Raw genomic sequence first — 22,524 nt, 5'->3', positions numbered from 1 at the left:
AATTCTTCTCTCATTAAATTTTATTTTTCCTGTATCTTTATGAATTTTCCTTCATTGGTTTCATCTATAAGAGTAATATTCATTGTTTCACATAGGTATTATGCTTTAAAAAGAAAAGCTAGTTTATTTGTGGAAAAATTCACTAATGATCATATTATCACTTTATTAATGTTTTATCACCATTACTACCTTGATGAAAGACACGTTTACTCAAGATGTCAATCAAATTCCTTATATTATAAATCCCCAGTGTTTGTTTAATAGGCATAATAAAAAAAAATCACACCTATCAAAAGATCTTATGAAAATGCTTGAGCAACTTGCTATATATTTTCTGTTGGCTAGTCAGGATTTTTATGCTTCAATAACAGAACATGTCTCCCCAGATTTTCATGATTCTCCCTTATGCTAAATTTGTATATACTAATAATCAGTTAGTGCCTTAATGCCTTTATTTTGGGGATAGTAGTGGAAAAACATTTAGTATCACAAATAATCTTAACTCAAACTGGCATGATTCAGTTGAGTAAATTTTTAAGATTGTGTTATGAATCCATGAAAATAGAATTTCTAATAGAAAGACTGACTTTATATTAATCAAGTAACACAAGTACACCAGGATCATATCTACTTTTGACAGCAGTAAAAGATGAAATGTAACCAAAAAGCATTCATATATGGAATATATGTAACAGTCAATAAAATTACTAGTCTATCTACACGTTAGCAGTGGTTGTGTCTTAGCATAATGGCATATACAGTAGTACTCCTGGATAACACATATTTTAAGGGATAATACTTTAAAGGCATGAATTTCTCTTTATCTAAAACATCAGCATGTAGATCATAGAATCAAATGACCACAGTGGTTTTATTGACTCTTCCAATGATCTGTATTTCTTTAAAAGCCATCTTTTCATGGTGGTAGAACCATGGTAAATGCAGTACCTTGATTGTATTTGGGCATACCATGAATGTAAGTGTGTGTGCAAAATGATCTCACTTTATTACTGGCTTCAGTTAGTTTTACTTTACTAAGGTACTGTTAAATATCTCTTTTATAAAACAATTACATTCAATAAATTTAGAAGTATAAGGTTCTTCGTTTAGCCCCCTCATTTTACAGTTAAAGCAACTGTCCAACATACTTTTATTTTCTTTTCCTTTAAAAACTTTTTTCTTTAATTGCATGAAATTAATCTAAAGACTGAATTAAGGGTAATTGCTATACTTGGTGTTAAGTGAAATGGTTTCCAAGTAAAGAAAAGATTATTAGTGTTTTGTTTTTTCTATTACCTAAAGCTAAGAGTTAGGAGATCCAACTTCCATTGTTGGCTAAACTGATAATAAGTAAAGTCATTTAATATTGTTACTCCTAGTTTCTTCATCTATCAAATGGGTTAAATTATACCTCCTGTGCCTGTCTCACAGAAAGATGGTGAAACTCAATTGACAAAGTGAATGTAAAGATGCTTTAAAAGTTTAGAAGTTCTATATAAATTAGGTATTCTTATATTCTTAATATTTTGAGATTGTTTCCCTCTAGCTTTCCACAAAGAGTTAAACATATCTCAAGTGTTGATAATACGCACTTGTCTGTAGCACAGAAAACATTTGGGTGATGATGTAAAAATGGTTGGTAATCATCTGTGCAATCTATGATATCCCAAACCTATATTCAACAAATGTACTATTTTCTGTCCTGACCATGGTGGCTGAGGGGTGTAGGGTTATGCTTTTTTAGAGAGATTTCTTGAAGTTAGTTGTTCTCAAAGTATAGTTCATGGACTAGCCGCATCAGTATTACTTAGAACCTTGTTAGAAATTCTCCAGCCCGTACTAGACCCACTGAATCAAACTCTGGTGGTGGAGCTCAGAAATATGTGTTTTAAAAAGCCATCCACAAGATTCTGATCCATATTTGAGAAACACTGCTCTAAGCTTCTGTCCCTAGAGTTTTGAGTATTTTATATCAAAACCAGCCTTTTGAAATCTAGAATTGATTATCCTGTTATTCCTGATCTCATCTGGCCCTTTTAGTGGGCCTATCCATAGACAAATGGTTTATTGACTTATATAATGGTAAGCTTTTTAAAATATATACCTTAGAAATATATACCTTAGAAGGTATATATATAAAAATAAATATAAAAATTTAAAAACATATTACAATGGTTTTGCCATAAAGAAGTCTTCGAAATAAGTTAATGAAGACTGCTTACCCTTCACTCATGACTGCAGAGAGTTTATGATTTAATAAATTTGCTAGAAGAAAAATATGGTATGAGCAGGGACCTACAAAGCAAGTCCCTGGAGGACATAGAGTCTCTTTCATTTCATCTGTGTGTTCTGAGGACCTAGCACAGTTTACCATGTAGTTGACACTCACTAAATACTTCAGTTGAGTTGAATTAGATATTCAGTATTCAGGAGAAAAGATGAGACAGTTCAAAAGTTATCAGCTAGGCAAATACCCTTTAAAAATAAACTTACCTTGAAGGAATTTCTTATGGGGCATTTTATCATTTATATATTAAATGGCAATACTATTCTACTTCATATACAATGATTATAATAATTCTTATTTTCTAATGAACTGAAAGGAAACATCACATGGTATTTATACCCAAGAAGGGCTCTTGCTGACTTTGGGAACTTAAAATTACTTGAAAGTTTTTACTCTTTGGTGTTAAGTAGGAAATACTTTTAAATCTGTTAAGTTTACAGAGTTGTTCATTTAACACACTGAACAAATACCTTTTGGGATTTAAGTGCTCTAGGCTATGTGAAATACTAGGAATTCAAATATCTATAGAACATAGGTCTGCCCTCTGAGCGCTCACAGTCTAGGAATGCCTTTGGGCAGAGGCTAGGAGTAGATAAACTGATTAGTGAACATTTTACTATTCTAGAAAAACATACATCATATCATCTTTGATGCTTTTACTTTGGACATAGAGAATGGTTGTTTTGAGATCCCATAAAGCACAGTCGTTTGACTGAGACTGTGCAAGAGAAGCACAATTCTGTGACTTTGTGTTCTCTGTAGAAATTCTTCCTTTTGCCTGTGCCTGAAAAGTTAAAGGCAGCACAGGGACGCTTCAATCTTGACTAAGTAATCCGCAGCAAATATTCAGCCAGCGACTGAGGGTGGATGTGTCCCTGTCCTAGGCACCCCTGGCATTTCTAGCAGCTGTACTTTGTTTGAAGAAAGAAGTTGGGGCAGGGGGAGGTTGGGGAGGTGGTTGTTCTTACTTACATATTTTCTGTATGACTAAAATGTTTTCCCTGCTTCCTGGGGATTTAGCTAATCATCAAGATTTCATTTAGTCTATTTGTTTTAAAATCAGACTTTACATAGAAAGCTTTCCATTGTGTGTTCTAATTCCCTTTGAAAACGTTCTGTGTGGGCCAGCACAAAGGTGAACTTCCCCCTTACCACTCCCTGGACACAGGCTCAGCTACTCCTAGAGAGGCACTGAATTGTTGCAATAGCATGGCTGGCCTTAAGTCCCAAAGTCAGAACCCAACTTCCTGAAATGAGTCCTTGGTTTCATCAGGTGCAAGTGCTTTGTTTTTAGATAAAAGCAGAAATAAATCTTCTACCTTTATTTAATAATCAAACTCCTTTTAAAAAGCCTATCTGGCTTCCTCTCCAAAGTCAATTGCTAGCTAGCTGGCTAACTCCTAGGGTCCTTCATGTTTGCATTTCTCTAATGAGTAGGTTGAACTAAATTTGCTCATTCATATAAAAAAAGCTTTAGTGTTAAGCCCTGTGTTGCAGGCTGAAGAGTCTGATATAATTTAGAGCCCTGTCTTTAAGGAACTTATGGCCTTAAGAAGGAGCAAAGTTGTAATGAAAATGGTAATAGAGGCAGAGTCCTAGCCAAGGAAATGGGTTGTCATGACAAGTTTGCATCCAGGAATAGTATCTCTGCCTTGCCTTAAAAAACAAATCTGGATTATCAAGGAGAAAAAGGGTGGGTAGAGACACTGCAGAGAGAAGGAGCAACAGGTGAAAAGTCCCAACAAGTGTGTAAAAGAGAATATGGCTTGTTCAGAAACTCGCCTGACTTCCAACCTCCTTTTCAATACTCAGGTGTTAAAACTCTAGAAAATCCAAAATATAAGATTATAATGCTAATGGTAAACCCTAACTAGACTGCAGTAAGTATATTCCCATGTGCCAGTGCCAGCAAACAGTAAGAAAATAGCACCACCTATTGGTAGTCACATTTTGGCATCAAAATATTTATTTGGGGAAAGTAGAAATCAAAGCCGGTTATAGTTACTTGCAAGGGATGAGAGGTTCTCTCGTTCACCTTTCACAATCTACCCTACCATAAAAACATCCTCCTGTAATAGTCTTGACTTATCTCCAGTTGTCCCAGTCCCACAGATGAGTCTCACTAAGTGAAACAGTTTGAAAGTCATGACTTACATTGGCTTGGATTTGGCCTCCATTTAACTATCACTGTTAGACTTCATTCTCATCTTTGACACTGGAAAGAAAAACCCTGATCTCTCCACATTCCCTCAAATATTGGAAAATAATTCTCATGTCATTGCTAAACATTTTTTTCTCCCTCCAGGTCATGTTTTCTTATTGATTCAACTAAAGTGTATGAGATAGTTTCCAGACCCCTCATCATCTGGGTTACTTTCCAAGTTGTTCTCTCCTGAATTAATAAACTGGTTAGAATGAGAGCACCCAAAATTAGGCATGCAATTCCAGATACATTTAGATGATCAGTGTAGCATACAATTAATATTTTCTAGTACCGAATACTATCCACAGCCTAAAAACGCCTAAGTATTTTTTTGTAGCCTGAAAAAATCCACCCTTATTTTTGTATCATTATTATATCAGTTTGCTCTTATTAATCAGGAAGTACACTTCAGGTTTTTGATTCAGTCATTCCCAATAGATAAGTATTTGAATATTTCAGGAGAATAGAAAAGGTGAATATTAAGATATTTTTTATTTACTGATATTCAAACATAGATATTTGTGTGCATAGATAAAGCTGTGCTACAACTCATGAGAAAGAGAGAGACAATGCAAATCTTCTGTTCATGAGGAAGAGAGAGACAATGCAAATCTTCTGTTCATAAGTATGGAAAGTTACTCACCTTAAAAGTTAATATGGGGGGGGCGGAGCAAGATGGCCGAATAGGAACAACTCCAGTCTCCAACTCCCAGCGCGAGCGACACAGAAGACCGGTGATTTCTGCATTTTCAACTGAGGTACTGGGGTCATCTCACTAGGGAGTGCCAGACAATCGGTGCTGGTCAGCTGCTGCAGCCTGACCAGCGAGAGCTGAAGCAGGGCGAGGAATCACCTCACCTGGAAGCAGCAAGGGGGAAGGGGATCCGTTTTCCTAGCCAGGGGAACTGAGACACACAACACCTGGAAAATCGGGTAACTCCCACCCCAATACTGCGCTGTAAGCATACAGGCACACCAGAATATATCCCACACCTGGCCGGGAGGGTCCCACGCCCACGAAGCCTCCCTCACTGCTAACACAGCAGTCTGCCGCGATCTATCCGCAAGGCAGCAGCGAGGCTGGGGGAGGGGCGCCCGCCATTGCTGAGGCTTAAGTAGGTAAACAAAGCCGCTGGGAAGCTCGAACTGGGTGGAGCTCACAGCAGCTCAAGGAAGCCTGCCTGTCTCTGTAGTCTCCACCTCTGGGGACAGCGCACAGCTGAAAACCAACAGGGGAAGTAGCAGGAGCCGGTGCAGACGCGAACGACTCTGTCTGACAGCTTTGGGGAGAGCCGTGGATCTCCCAACGCGGAGGTTGAGATCTGAGAACGGACAGACTGCCTGCTCAGGTGTGTCCCTGACCCCTGAGTAGCCTAGCTGGGAGAAATCCCCCACTAGGGGCAGTCTGACACCCCACACCTCACAGGGTGGAGTACACCCCTGAGAGGAAACTTCCAAAGGAAGAATCAGACAGGTACACTCGCTGTTCAGCAATATTCTATCTTTGGCAACCTCTGCTGCTGATACCCAGGCAAACAGGGTCTGGAGTGGACCTCAAGCAATCTCCAACAGACCAACAGACAGTCCTTCTGACTGTCAGAAGGAAAACTATCAAACAGGAAGGACACCTATACCAAAAGCGCATCAGTACGTCACCACCATCAAAGACCAGAGACAGATAAAACCACAAAGATGGGGAAGAAGCAGGGCAGAAAAGCTGGAAATTCAAAAAATAAGAGCGCATCTCCCCCTGCAAAGGAGCGCAGCCCATCGCCAGCAACGGATCAAAGCTGGTCAGAGAATGACTTGGACGAGAGGAGAGAAGAAGGCTTCAGTCCATCAAACTTATCAGAGCTAAAGGAGGAATTACGTACCCAGCGCAAAGAAACTAAAAATCTTGAAAAAAGAGTGGAAGAATTGACAGCTAGACTAATTAATGCAGAGAAGATCATAAACGAAATGACAGAGATGAAAACCATGACACGAGAAATACGTGACAAATGCACAAGCTTCAGTAACCGACTCGATCAACTGGAAGAAAGAGTATCAGCGATTGAAGATCAAATGAATGAAATGAAGCGAGAAGAGAAACCAAAAGAAAAAAGAAGAAAAAGAAATGAGCAAAGCCTGCAAGAAGTATGGGATTACGTAAAAAGACCAAATCTACGCCTGATTGGGGTGCCTGAAAGTGAGGGGGAAAATGGAACCAAGTTGGAAAACACTCTTCAGGAAATCATCCAGGAGAACTTCCCCAACCTAGTAGGGCAGGCCAACATTCAAATTCAGGAAATACAGAGAACGCCACAAAGATACTCCTCCAGAAGAGCAACTCCAAGACACATAATTGCCAGATTCACCAAAGTTGAAATGAAGGAAAAAATCTTAAGGGCAGCCAGAGAGAAAGGTCGGGTTACCCACAAAGGGAAGCCCATCAGACTAACAGCAGATCTCTCGGCAGAAACTCTACAAGCCAGAAGAGAGTGGGGGCCAATATTCAACATTCTTAAAGAAAAGAATTTTAAACCCAGAATTTCATATCCAGCCAAACTAAGTTTCATAAGTGAAGGAGAAATAAAATCCTTTACAGATAAGCAAATGCTTAGAGATTTTGTCACCACCAGGCCTGCCTTACAAGAGACCCTGAAGGAAGCCCTAAACATGGAAAGGAACAACCGGTACCAGCCATCGCAAAAACATGCCAAAATGTAAAGACCATCGAGGCTAGGAAGAAACTGCATCAACTAACGAGCAAAATAACCAGTTAATATCTAATGGCAGGATCAAGTTCACACATAACAATATTAACCTTAAATGTTAATGGACTAAATGCTCCAATTAAAAGACACAGACTGGCAAACTGGATAAAGAGTCAAGACCCATCAGTCCGCTGTATTCAGGAGACCCATCACACATGCAGAGACATACATAGGCTCAAAATAAAGGGATGGAGGAAGATCTACCAAGCAAATGGAGAACAAAAAAAAGCAGGGGTTGCAATCCTTGTCTCTGATAAAACAGACTTTAAACCATCAAAGATCAAAAGAGACAAAGAAGGCCATTACATAATGGTAAAGGGATCAATTCAACAGGAAGAGCTAACTCTCCTAAATATATATGCACCCAATACAGGAGCACCCAGATTCATAAAGCAAGTCCTTAGGGACTTACAAAGAGACTCAGACTCCCATACAATAATAATGGGAGACTTCAACACTCCGCTGTCAACATTAGACAGATCAACGAGACAGAAAGTTAACAAGGATATCCAGGAATTGAACTCATCTCTGCACCAAGCGGACCTAATAGACATCTATAGAACTCTCCACCCCAAATCAACAGAATATACATTCTTCTCAGCACCACATCGCACTTATTCCAAAATTGACCACATAATTGGAAGTAAAGCACTCCTCAGCAAATGTAAAAGAACAGAAATTATAACAAACTGTCTCTCAGACCACAGTGCAATCAAACTAGAACTCAGGACTAAGAAACTCAATCAAAACCGCTCAACTACATGGAAACTGAACAACCTGCTCCTGAATGACTACTGGGTACATAACGAAATGAAAGCGGAAATAAAGATGTTCTTTGAAACTAATGAGAACAAAGATACAACATACCAGAATCTCTGGGACACATTTAAAGCAGTGTGTAGAGGGAAATTTATAGCACTAAATGCCCACAAGAGAAAGCAGGAAAGATCTAAAATTGACACTCTAACATCACAATTAAAAGAACTAGAGAGGCAAGAGCAAACACATTCAAAAGCTAGCAGGAGGCAAGAAATAACTAAGATCAGAGCCGAACTGAAGGAGATAGAGACACAAAAAACCCTCCAAAAAATCAATGAATCCAGGAGTTGGTTTTTTGAAAAGATCAACAAAATTGACAGACCGCTAGCAAGGCTAATAAAGAAGAAAAGAGAGAGGAATCAAATAGATGCAATAAAAAATGGTAAAGGGGATATCACCACTGACCCCACAGAAATACAAACTACCATCAGAGAATACTATAAACGCCTCTACGCAAATCAACTAGAAAATCTAGAAGAAATGGATAATTTCCTGGACACTTACACTCTCCCAAGGCTAAACCAGGAAGAAGTTGAATCCCTGAATAGACCAATAGCAGGCTCTGAAATTGAGGCAACAATTAATAGCCTACCCACCAAAAAAAGTCCAGGACCAGATGGATTCACAGCTGAATTCTACCAGAGGTACAAGGAGGAGCTGGTACCATTCCTTCTGAAACTATTCCAATCAATAGAAAAAGAGGGAATCCTCCCTAACTCATTTTATGAGGCCAACATCATCCTGATACCAAAGCCTGGCAGAGACACAACAAAAAAAGAGAATTTTAGACCAATATCCCTGATGAACATTGATGCAAAAATTCTCAATAAAATACTGGCAAACCGGATTCAGCAGCACATCAAAAAGCTTATCCACCATGATCAAGTGGGCTTCATCCCTGGGATGCAAGGCTGGTTCAACATTCGCAAATCAATAAACGTAATCCAGCATATAAACAGAACCAAAGACAAGAACCACATGATTGTCTCAATAGATGCAGAAAAGGCTTTTGACAAAATTCAACAGCCCTTCATGCTAAAAACGCTCAATAAATTCGGTATTGATGGAACGTATCTCAAAATAATAAGAGCCATTTATGACAAACCCACAGCTAATATCATACTGAATGGGCAAAAACTGGAAAAATTCCCTTTGAAAACTGGCACAAGACAGGGATGCCCTCTTTCACCACTCCTATTCAACATAGTGTTGGAAGTTCTGGCTAGGGCAATCAGGCAAGAGAAAGAAATCAAGGGTATCCAGTTAGGAAAAGAAGAAGTCAAGTTGTCCCTGTTTGCAGATGACATGATTGTATATTTAGAAAACCCCATCGTCTCAGCCCAAAATCTCCTTAAGCTGATAAGCAACTTCAGCAAAGTCTCAGGATACAAAATTAATGTGCAAAAATCACAAGCATTCTTATACACCAGTAACAGACAAGCAGAGAGCCAAATCAGGAATGAACTTCCATTCACAATTGCTTCAAAGAGAATCAAATACCTAGGAATCCAGCTTACAAGGGATGTAAAGGACCTCTTCAAGGAGAACTACAAACCACTGCTCAGTGAAATAAAAGAGGACACAAACAAATGGAAGAACATACCATGCTCATGGATAGGAAGAATCAATATCGTGAAAATGGCCATACTCCCCAAGGTTATTTATAGATTCAATGCCATCCCCATCAAGCTACCAATGAGTTTCTTCACAGAATTGGAAAAAACTGCTTTAAAGTTCATATGGAACCAAAAAAGAGCCCGCATTGCCAAGACAATCCTAAGTCAAAAGGACAAAGCTGGAGGCGTCACGCTACCTGACTTCAAACTATACTACAAGGCTACAGTAACCAAAACAGCATGGTACTGGTACCAAAACAGAGATATAGATCAATGGAACAGAACAGAGTCCTCAGAAATAATACCACACATCTACAGCCATCTGATCTTTGACAAACCTGAGAGAAACAAGAAATGGGGAAAGGATTCCCTATTTAATAAATGGTGCTGGGAAAATTGGCTAGCCATAAGTAGAAAGCTGAAACTGGATCCTTTCCTTACCCCTTATACGAAGATTAATTCAAGATGGATTAGAGACTTAAATGTTAGACCTAATACCATAAAAACCCTAGAAGAAAATCTAGGTAGTACCATTCAGGACATAGGCATGGGTAAGGACTTCATGTCTAAAACACCAAAAGCAACAGCAGCAAAAGCAAAAATTGACAAATGGGATCTAATTAAACTAAAGAGCTTTTGCACAGCAAAAGAAACTACCATCAGAGTGAACAGGCAACCTACAGAATGGGAGAAAATTTTTGCAACCTACTCATCTGACAAAGGGCTAATATCCAGAATCTACAAAGAACTCAAACAAATATACGAGAAAAAAACAAACAACCCCATCAAAAAGTGGGGAAAGGATATGAACAGACATTTCTCAAAAGAAGATATTCATACAGCCAACAGACACATGAAAAAATGCTCATCGTCACTCGCCATCAGAGAAATGCAAATCAAAACCACAATGAGATACCATCTCACACCAGTTAGAATGGCAATCATTAAGAAGTCAGGAAACAACAGGTGTTGGAGAGGATGTGGAGAAATAGGAACACTTTTACACTGTTGGTGGGATTGTAAACTAGTTCAACCATTATGGAAAACAGTATGGCAATTCCTCAAGGATCTAGAACTAGATGTACCATATGACCCAGCCATCCCACTACTGGGTATATACCCAAAGGATTATAAATTATTCTACTACAAAGACACATGCACACGTATGTTTATTGCGGCACTATTCACAATAGCAAAGACTTGGAATCAACCCAAATGTCCATCTGTGACAGACTGGATTAAGAAAATGTGGCACATATACACCATGGAATACTATGCAGCCATAAAAAAGGATGAGTTTGCGTCCTTTGTAGGGACATGGATGCAGCTGGAAACCATCATTCTTAGCAAACTATCACAAGAACAGAAAACCAAACACCGCATGTTATCACTCATAGGTGGGAACTGAACAATGAGATCACTTGGACTCGGGAAGGGCAACATCACGCACTGGGGCCTATCATGGGGAGGGGGGAGGGGGGAGGAGGGAGGGATTGCATTGGGGAGTTATACATGATATAAATGATGAATTGATGGGTGCTGACGAGTTGATGGGTGCAGCACACCAACATGGCATAAGTATACATATGTAACAAACCTGCACGTTATGCACATGTACCCTAGAACTTAAAGTATAATTAAAAAAAATAATAAATTAAAAAAAAAAAAGTTAATATAAAATCTAAAAAGTAAAAGAGCATGAAAGTAATTGAGTAGATCTTATCATGCACTGCTATTTGCAGGAAGGCGTTTACTTCATTCTTATTTACTTCTCTATATTCATTCATTTGACCCCATGCTGCTCGCTTATTACTATTTTTTTTTTTTTTTGTCCATTATAAATGCTCAGTAACTATTTGTTGAGTTGGTTTGGAGAGAAGATCATTAACTTACACAAAAGTAAAATGTTTTAGAATCAGAGAAGGCAAAAATAAAGTATGGGTTAGAAAAGTCAAAGTCTTTTCTATGAATGCTTTGTGAAATGGCTGACAATTCTAGCTTATTGTTTAGCTTCTTGGTTTTCTTTTTTAGCCCAGGAGGGAGAGAATCTAGAACAGGCAGAGATCCCTAGCCTAGGTGGAAATGACAAGAGCAAACACATCAAGTGTTGGGCATAACATAACACCTTTGGTTAGGCCTCAAATTGGCCATTCCTTGCTCAACTTGGATGGCTTAGACATTTGCTATAACTTCAGTTCTATAGAACTACTAGAACTTCAATAACTAGGTTAGTTGTAAGTATTTTTATATTTTCTATTTAAAACATTGGCAACATTTCTTTTGCAAAAACTTCCAGATATACAGCATTGCATACTGCTAGAACGTGTTCCTTCCATCCCCTCGCCAAAATTTCCTTCTTCCTTCATGTTTAAAAGTCTGATCCAAAGCTTACTTCTTACCTGTGTGTTTCTTTGCCTCTACCTGGGTAAAGTTAATGGCTCTCAATTCTGCTCCAAGCATAGTTAACACCTTTGGCAGCTTGTATTATCATTATGGCATAGCTACTTATATTATCATCATGGCACAGTCTTTTTTTTTTCCTTTTCATTTTGACTACAAAACTAGTGATTATCCTAGACCATGACCATCCAATAGAGATTTAATGGGAGCCACAAATGTTAGTCACATATATAATTTAAAAATTTTAGTAGCCACAATTCAAAGTGTGAAAAGCAACAAGTGAGATTAATGTTAGTAATATATTTAATGTGATATGGTTAAATAAAGTCACTTTAACACAGGCTGACTTAATATAAAACGTATTGCTATGATATCTAAGTCTTCAAAATTCAGTGTGTATTTTACACTTACAGCACATCTCAATTTGAATGTAAGTGGCTACATACTGTGGACACCACAATTCTAGTTAGCTAACATTTATTGAATATTTTCTATGTGTTTTATGTGCCTTCTCTCAACTAATCCTCACAACAACTCTATAGTTGTTACTACCAGACCCACTTTATAGATAGCACACCAAAACTTAAAGAGCTTAGGTTATTTGCCTGAGGGCCGCTATTGGGTGTAGTGAAATTGCAACTGGGCCAATGGGCTTTGACTTCATAATAAAGCACTGGTTTAAAATGAGAGCCATTGGAAGAGGCAGTATGACAGATTCTGAGACTTTTACAAGATGATGTTGTACATTAGACACAGAGGTAGAAGCTGATTAACAGCAGGTCACAAGGTGACTAGAAGGAAACACGTTTGAAAGAAGAAAATATTTTGAAGCAAAATGTGGGACAAGAGGCAGGATTGGTTTACCCATTAAGGTACTGCTGCCCGTATCCCTTGGAGATCATTTATTCCCTGGCAGCATGTTTGTTTGGCAACCACTGGATTGCCACATACCTAGAACAGAGTGGCTTCTCTTCCTTCCACTTTAAACTTCTATCTGCTACACGAAATTTGGGTAAAAGTATATGCTCCGGTGACTGGTATGAATTAAGGCTCAAGTCTCTGAAAAGTCGTGATGCCATGGCTTTGTTATAAAGGTCTGTAAAATATTATCCTGGTGTCATGGATTATACAAATGTGCACCAATGGCAGTTTCCTCCTTTTCCTTCACACAATGTTAAAAATGAATAAAATATGTTTCCCATTGCACTTCCCTTGTGCTTGGGGACTCAATGAACTCATTTTAAGTTTCCACATCTTTATAAAAATGTTTTGTTTTTACTGAAACATGTTTTTGATCAAGAACATAATTTCACGATTGCATGTGTGTTTCTGAAACAAATATGTATATGGAACAAGTGCATGGAGAAGGGCTTAGGCTCTGGTGACTGATCCCAGGATGGGAGATTCCTGAGTTCTAACCTCAGTCTTGTGGATCTCGTTTTATGAGCTAAAGGGAAGGAATCAAATTCTGCCCTTATTAATAAAACTCTCATTCTCTTCTTCTCTCTCATTTCTGGATTTGAAGAATTGGAAGTACGGGTGAACAATTTTAATCATTTTTGTTGCACTATATAGAAAGTTATCTCTTAAATTTATGGAATGTCATAAACTTCAAACAAGCTCCACAACAGCATTCTTTTTTTTTTTTTTTCTTTTTTGACATTTTTGTAGTATCCCTTTTTTTTTGAGACAGCGTCTCACTCTGTTGCCCAGGCTGGTGTGCAGTGGCACGATCTCAGCTCACCGCAACCTCCACCTCCCAGACTCAAGCGATTCTTTTGCTTCAACCTCAGAATAGCTGGGGTTACAGGTGTGTGCCACTACCACCCTGCTAATTTTTGTATTTCTAGTAGAGACAGGGTTTCACCATGTTGGCCAGGCTGGTCTCGAACTCCGGTCCTCAAATGATCCACCTGACTCAGCCTCCGAAAGTGCTGGCATAACAGGTGTGAGCCACTGCACCTGAGCTCGTCCTACATTTTTTGAAGTAGGTAGAAGATTTAATCCCTGTAAGACTGTTAATACCAGAACTAATAACAATAATAACTGATATTTAAGAAACACTTCAGGCCGGGTGCGGTGGCTCAAGCCTGTAATCCCAGCACTTTGGGAGGCCGAGACGGGCGGATCACGACGTCAGGAGATCAAGACCATCCTGGCGAACACGGTGAAACCCCGTCTCTACTAAAAAATACAAAAACCAGCCGGGCGAGGTGGCGGGCGCCTGTAGTCCCAGCTACTCGGGAGGCTGAGGCAGGAGAATGGCGTAAACCCGGGAGGCGGAGCTTGCAGTGAGCTGAGATCCGGCCACTGCGCTCCAGCCTGGGCGACAGAGCGAGACTCCGTCTCAAAAAAAAAAAAAAAAAAAAAGAAACACTTCACAGACACTTTATGAACTGCTTTATACATGTCTCATTTAATTCTCATGACATGGTAGGTAGATATTGTCTCATTTTGCGAATGAGAACATTAGCTTGTGTAATGTTGTGAAGTTAATAAGTGGCTGAGAGAGTACTCAAATCAAGGTGAGTGTAATTCCAAACCCTGTGTTTGTAGCCCGTAGGCTATACATGCCTCAGATAAAAAGCTATTACAATACTTTGCCAAATTTGTAGGAAGAAGTCTTGGTAGTCTTCCATAACTCTGAGCTTTCGCCCCTTTAAGTTTACTTCTGTGTTAAAATTTTCACACGTTTATGGTGCTTCAGTAAAGGAAAGAGCAAATTAATTAAAATGGCTGATTCTTGCTAACCTTTTTCTGTCTTTTAAAATTATTCCTGTTTATTACTCTTTTTATTCCACTTCCAGGAACTCTCAAAAACAAGAGACTACATAATTGTTTTGTTTTGTTTTAATTGAGGTGAAATTCACATAGTATAAATTTAACTAATTTTAAGTAAACAATATAATGAGAGTTAATACCCTCACAATGTTGTGCTATCACCAAGTCTATATAGTTCCAAAATATTTCCACAATTTTAAAGTAAAACCCTGTAACCATTAAGGAGTTTCTTCTCATTAGCCCTTCCCTTTAGCTTCTGGAAAACACCAATCTGATTCTGTCTCTATGGATTTTACTATTCTGGATATTCCATATAAATAGAATCAAACAATATGTGATCTTCCATGTCTTGCTTTCATTTAGCATAATTTTTTCAAGGTTCATCCACATTGTAGCATGTGTCAGTACTTCATTCTTTTTCATGGCAGAATAATATTTGATTGTATGGATATACCACAATTTCTTTATCCATTCATCCATTGGTAGTCATTTGAGCTGTTCTAACTTTTGGCTATTGTGACTAGTGCTGCTATAACCGTGTAGCTATTTGAGTGCTTGTTTCAATTCTTTGGGGTGTATACATAGGACAGTAACTGTGCAATCATAATAATTCTATGTTTAACTTTTTGAGGAACTGCCAAAGAATATTCCATAGCCGGTGAACCATTTTGCATTCCTATCAGCAATTTGAGAGTGTTCCAATTTCTCCACCTTTTCAGTAACCTTCTGGGTTTTTTTTGTTTATTTGTTATAGTCATCCTAGTGCGTGTCAAGTAGTACTTCACTGTGATTTTGATTGTGTTTCCCTGATGACTAATGATGTTGAGTATCTTTTCTTGTGCTTCTTGGCCATTTGTATATCTTCTTTGAAGAAATGTCTATTCAAGGCATTTTCCCATTTTTATTTGATTTCTAGGTCTGTTTGTTGTTGAGTTGTAACTGTTATTTACATGTTCTGGATACTAGATTTATCAAATGTGTGATTTGCAATTATATTCTCTTATTATGGAGGTTGTCGTTTCACTTTCCTGATAATGTCTTTTGATACACAAAAGTTTTTAATGTTAATGAAGTCCAGTTTATTTTATAAATGTACCTATTTTATTGATGTATCTACTTTTTCTTTTATTGCTTACACTTTTGGTGTCATATCTAAGAAACCATTGCCAAATTCAGAGTCATGAAGATTTACCCCTAGGTTTCTTTCCAACAATTTCATGGGTTTAGTTCTTATATTTAGGTTTCTGATTCATTTTGAATTAATTGTCATATAATAAAGTAATGGTCGTGTTTACTCCTGTTTACTCTCTTTCTTTTTCCTTCCTAGAAACTCTTGAAAGAAAAGGACTGTATATCTTCAATCTGACATCGCTAACCAAGTCTGAAAACATTTTGTCTGCCACACTATATTTCTATATTGGAGAGCTAGGAAACGTCAGCCTGAGTTGTCCAGTGTCTGGAGGATGCTCCCATCATGCTCCAAGGAAACAAATTCAGATTGATCTTTCTGCATGGATCCTCAAATTCAACAGAAACCAAAGTCAACTCCTTGGCCATCTGTCAGTGGATATGGCCAAATCTCATCGAGATATCATGTCCTGGCTGTCTAAAGATATCACTCAATTCTTGAGGAAGGCCAAAGAAAATGAGGAGTTCCTCATAGGATTTAACATTACCTCCAAGGGACACCAGCTGCCAAAGAGGATGTTACCTTTTCCGGAGCCTTATATCTTGATATATGCCAATGATGCTGCCATTTCTGAGCCAGAAAGTGTGGTATCAAGCTTACAGGGACACCAGAATTTTCCCACTGGAACTGTTCCCAAATGGGATAGCCACATCAGAGCTGCCCTTTCCATTGAACAGAGGAAGAAGCGCTCTACTGGGGTCTTGCTGCCTCTGCAGAACAACGAGCTTCCTGGGGCAGAATACCAGTATAAAAAGGATGAGGTGTGGGAGGAGAGAAAGCCTTACAAGACCCTTCAGACTCAGCCCCCTGAAAAGAGTAAGAATAAAAAGAAACAGAGAAAGGGACCTCACCAGAAGAGCCAGACACTCCAGTTTGATGAGCAGACCCTGAAAAAGGCAAGGAGAAAGCAATGGATTGAACCTCGGAATTGCGCCAGGAGATACCTTAAAGTAGACTTTGCAGATATTGGCTGGAGTGAATGGATTATCTCCCCCAAGTCCTTTGATGCCTATTATTGCTCTGGAGCATGCCAGTTCCCCATGCCAAAGGTAGTCATTGTTCTCTGTCCTGTACTTACTTCCTATTTCCATTGGTAGAAAGGCACATTGATTAAGTTGAGTGTGCATATAGGGGGCTTGTGTAAGTGTTTGTGTTTCCATTTGCAAAATCCATCGGGACCCTTATTTACTACATTCTAAAGTATAATAGGTGATATGGTTATTCTTGGTTTTTCTTTAATAGTTGTTAAAGTAATATGAAGTCAATATTGGTATGAAGAAGGATATGAGAAAAAAAGTATGTGTAAAACATACTTTCTGCGTTGCTTTTCAACATAGTGCATATTCAGCCACATGGTTACATGTGAACCTGCACCTGTTCATGTAAGAAAGCCACAAATGGTAGAAGGCTGATCTTGGAATAGTATTCAAGGAATAAGTGCATATCATGGGAGCACAGAGAAGAGCTGATGGAATTGATGCACTAAGGTAGAACATGTTTTAATAAATACCCTCTTGTGAGCTAAGTTGTCCCCACAGAGGTCAGGATCAGGACTGACTCGGGTAAATTGGCCTCATGAAATCCACCACATGCTTATTTCATTTGCTTTACTGCTAAACATCAGAAAAGGAAAGCAAAATAGGATATGATGACTCTGTAAACTTTTGTCAAGACTAATTTCAACCTGTCAGAGCTTACCTGTGTCTCTTCGAAAATCCATAAGATCTGTACTTTATCATATCAGTTCTCAGTCTCCTGACAAATATATTTGCAGAACTCTCTCCAACCCTCACCTCCAACTTGCACAGCAAGTTCAAGTGACTGTTCTCTTTGAATTTAAAGTTTAAGTAGTACCCTCTATAGTAAAATATAGTGGCACTCAATAGCCTTCAGTTAAGCTTATTGGTGCACTTCCATTCTCAGCTTGTAGCAGTTTATATTCTGTTATACTAAAAAAAAAAAAAAAAAAAAAAAAAAAAAAGGAGCTGAAGGAACAGAATTTAAAGGAAGAATACAGTTTTTTTTTTTAAATTTGAAATGAGTCAATTTTTGCTATTGTATGATAATGAAGAAAAACATCCTTTGTCTCAACAAATGACCAACTTCTGCTTATGCATCTCTAAGATAGCATTTTCATGTTCTATTAGGATCCCATGCTCATCATTGGGATGCCAAGCATAACAAACACATTAATCCAAAGGGCTTTAGTCTGGCACAGTGGCATGCCCTGTAGTTCCAGATACTCTGGAGGCTGAGGCAGGAGGATCACTTGAGTCCAAGAGTTGGAGTAAGCTCTGATTGCACTACTGCGCTCCAGCCTGGGTGACAGAGTGAGACAATGAGACCCTGACTCTGAAGAGAAAAAAAAAACAAAAGCAAAGGGCTGACAGCACAAGGCTGGGTTAGCCTTTTCAGGGCCATAAACTTGATTGAAATTTTGTTTTCTTGTTATGTATTTTCTAAGACCCTTTCTTTCCCAAGGATTTTTGATCACTTTATGTTTCATAAACCCAAACACAAAGTATGAATTCTGTACACATGCAATTATATGAAGAGCCATATTTTGTCTAAATATTCATAAAGGATATTTTGCTGATCAAACAAAACTTGTCCAACTGAGATAATATTTAAAAACACACACACAACAAAGATGACAAATGTAACAAGCAGTGATGAGCCTTTATGTTACAGTGTGGCTTGCCTTGCGGCATTGAGAGGCAAGAATGGTTTTAAAATCTGTCTTTAAACCCAGGATGACTAACTTTAGTTGGGTAATGAAGTTTTCCAAATAATCCCTCTCACTTATAAAGAGTAATATCTTCTGGGTAGCCTGGGGAAGGAGTTTTTCCCTTTTCTCCTGACTACAATTTTCAGGACTCAGGAAGCCATGATAATGAAGAGATACTCTGTTGGTTTGCTTTTGAACCCCTAGCTCTGGAGAATTGATTTGGTATCCACCCCACCACAATTACTTCCAATTTGTCCCTCTCATTTGTTGGTTCTACCTGCTTTTACTGTTCAGAAACCTGCTGTTACTTCAGAAGAGCTCCATCGTGGTTCTCAGTGATAAAGAATAATAATTTAAGAACTGATGAGGAATAAGATAAAAATAGCAGAAATAAATTTAAGGAGAGAAGTATGTTAGTGCAGGAGAATAATTAAATGTACATGCTTGGTCATAGCAGGGCGTCTTAAAGCTTAATGTCCTGGCAAATTGCCCTGGATTTAGTTAATATGTAGGTTCTGCTCCACTGGGTATAGGAGTAGAGCCTAAGATTCTGCATATCTAACAAGTTCCTAGGTGATGCAGATGCTGCTGATCCACGAATTGCACTTTGAGTAGCAAAAATGAGAGTCAAATCCTTTTAGCTTGAATCTTGATTCTACCACTTACCTGCTATAACTCTTTGGAGAAGTTACTCAGACTCTCTACAAGTTATTTTTACAGTCTGAAATGGGTCAAATAGTAAATAATAAAAATAATAGTTTTTTTTTGTTTGTTTGTTTTGTTTGTTTTTTTGAGACTGAGTCTCGCTCTGCCGCCCAGGCTGGAGTGCTGTGGCCGGATCTCAGCTCACTGCAAGCTCCGCCTCCCGGGTTTACGCCATTCTCCTGCCTCAGCCTCCCGAGTTGCTGGGACTACAGGCGCCCGCCACCTCGTCCGGCTAATTTTTTGTATTTTTTTTTAGTAGAGACGGGGTTTCACCGTGTTAGCCAGGATGGTCTCGATCTCCTGACTTCGTGATCCGCCCGTCTCGGCCTCCCAAAGTGCTGGGATTACAGGCTTGAGCCACCGCGCCCGGCAATAGTTTCTATATAGCAAAAATAGTGGAAAAATGAGACAGTAGAGCACCTTGCACATAGTAAGTTCTCAATAAATACCTGTTATTGATGTTATTATTCACGGCCATTTCTGAGACTGAGGAGAAAGAAAGGCAAATGTAGGACTCTAAAGAAAGACTACATAGGAAAAGAGATCAAGAGAATAAAAGTTGTAAGGCAGGAAAATGTTTTCTCAATGTTTCTAGTCCCTTTTCAAACATCACAAAGCTGAAAATAGTTTCTCCCTGTAGGTTCAACCGCCCGTGAGCTCTTCCAGGGAGGTTTCTTTGGAGAGTAAGAGAATCAGGAGAGCATCAGTTGCAGCAACTGAGCTCATCATAATATTTGTCAAAACTTGGAATGGCATCAGAACTCCAGGGAGACATAACAGGGATAAGTGTGGAGCTTTCTCTCTGAGCTTCAGATTTCCTTTTGCCAAGTTGAGAGTGGAAGTTTGGCTGTTACATAGAGTTCTCAATCTCTCATCACCTTGTGTGGATCTGTTTAACTTTTAAAGCTTTCTAGTGGTTCCCTTTAAGCCCTCCAGATTTGTGTCTTTCAAGTGGTAAAGTGACCAAAAAGATGGGAAACATGAAGCCAAATGAAGCTGCTGCATTAGGGGTAATTAATAAGCATCCCTGTTATCAGCACAGTGTCCAATACTGCAACTAGAGTGAACTTGGTAAATAAAAATATAGTCTAAACAACAGAGGAGAATCAAGGCCACTAGTCAGATCAGTACAAAGTATGTGGAATAACTGAGGTGCCAAAGACATTTCAGACTTTAGATATAGTTTTTGCCCCAGAGGAAGTTCCTCCAGGCTAGACTGTTTTGTTGGCCCTCCTTTCTTTTGGCCTCCTGAGCCAAAGACTGTTCTATATGGTGGGGCTTTTTGTCTGCAAAAATTGACAACCTGTTCTTTAATTCAGAACAGCTGTGTTCTTTCTGCCTTTCCCAAATTCCAGGCTTTGCCCTTTCACTGATTCCAATTAGATAGTTTCTGGGCTATCACACCCATGTGGGCTGGACTGGAAGAACTGTGGAGTAAAACTCCATGGCCCAGGTCAGGAATGAAGGCTCTTAGCTGATGACATGCTCTCCCCTGCTAATGCACTTGTAATCAAATTCAACTCGAGGACATCATACACAGCTTGGCAGGTGCAGGCCTGACCATTGTAGATTTCATTCACAGACACAGCAGTTTGGATTTTTCTGATTTCTAGCCCTTACAGCCGATCTGTTCCCCCAGAGGGAGATTCTTGGAATTCTGCCATGAGATGAAACATACCCAATACAGTTAGCGCCAAGTTCTGTACCCTTGCCTCTCCTCATCACCTTAGAAGAGATGGAAAACAGAAATTTCAAATGAAAGTGATTGAGCTGTTGTCAATGACAAAGATCCAAGAGAAATTGGTTTTGCTTTTTTTGTTTTCAAGGAATTGTGTAAAAGCTAGAAATAGCAAACACATAGAATTAGGCAGCAAAGAATCTAAACACTTTGAACCGAGTATTCCCTACAAAGAAGAAATTCACATGTAATGAGTTCAAAATGATACAACCTCAATTAATTTCCTGAATCTTCCAATTATAATCTGTGGTCATAAAAATGAACTCCAAAAACATTAAATCTTGATGTGCTGAGTTACTTAAGCAAAAAATTACCTAACTGCTATTGAAGTCGTGCTTCACCCTCATTAGAAAGAGATGGTAAGGGAAATAGCACAGATATGCATTAGTAATTGATATATTTCTTAATTTTTTGACTTGTTTGGTAAAGGGTCATGAGAAACATGACCTGAACTCAGAAACAAACAGAAATTCCAGGCTGGCAATATGCTTTACACAAGCAAATTACCACATGGATCTTTTGTGCACGACGTAATTATTTCTGGTAACGGCAGGTTGATCAGAGGATTTCATAGTGAGAAAAAAAAGCAGGGGAAACTCCCTAGTAATCTGAGAAGTTCCTGATAAGATACACCAATGCAGAATCAGGGGCTTCTGTCCAAATTCCAGTGGGCCCACTAGAGACTACTCATATACTCATAGTTTCTGAATCTATCGTTTGTTAGTTGAAGCTTTAAAAAAAAAAAAAAAAAAAAAAAGACAGGAATTTTCCTAGGAAACACCCATGAATATTTTCCATATCTACACCAGGTCATTTGCACAGAAACTTGTATTTTTGTTGATAGGAATTATTTCCACAGAAATGGATAAAATGGAGGGTATGCTGTTTCTTTTAAGTATTTCATCCATTTAACAAGCATTTATTCCATGCCTAGATTATACTAGGCTCTCAGGAACAGCAATGCACAGCAGAATTTAGCACCCAAGGTCTCATCTAATTAAGTTGATCCACTTTGTATAAAATTCAAATATTATAGGAGTCATTAAACATTAAAATAGCAGAATAATTTTGAAAAATCCGGTTTAAAAATTATTTTCGCTTTATGACAAGCTGTTTAGATGACTGAGTCATAAAAATAACTTTAAATCAGTAGAGAAAAGTGGATGACTACAAAAGCTTTCTTTAGAAATTACCAATAGCAATAACAAGCAATGGCTACTGACATTTGTTGTACAATACTGATTGCAGTTTATGTAAGTTACACAGATATTATTGGTGATGCAGGGCATACAATGTGCAAAA

At 38.6% G+C, this 22,524-nt stretch overlaps 1 protein-coding gene across 1 annotated transcript in view; it reads left to right on the top strand.

Annotated features, from left to right (window-relative positions):
• Nucleotides 1-22,524, top strand: part of BMP3 (bone morphogenetic protein 3) — a 31,117-nt gene that overhangs the window by 5,269 nt on the left and 3,324 nt on the right. The window contains exon 2 of the mRNA XM_010354115.2: nucleotides 16,190-17,100. Coding sequence (XP_010352417.1) covers nucleotides 16,190-17,100 — 911 coding nt within the window. The remainder of the gene's footprint in view (nucleotides 1-16,189; nucleotides 17,101-22,524) is intronic.

The sequence above is a fragment of the Rhinopithecus roxellana genome, chromosome 2 (assembly GCF_007565055.1).
Source record: "Rhinopithecus roxellana isolate Shanxi Qingling chromosome 2, ASM756505v1, whole genome shotgun sequence".
Lineage (NCBI taxonomy): Eukaryota > Metazoa > Chordata > Mammalia > Primates > Cercopithecidae > Rhinopithecus > Rhinopithecus roxellana.
This window is presented reverse-complemented; position numbering and strand designations above follow the sequence as displayed.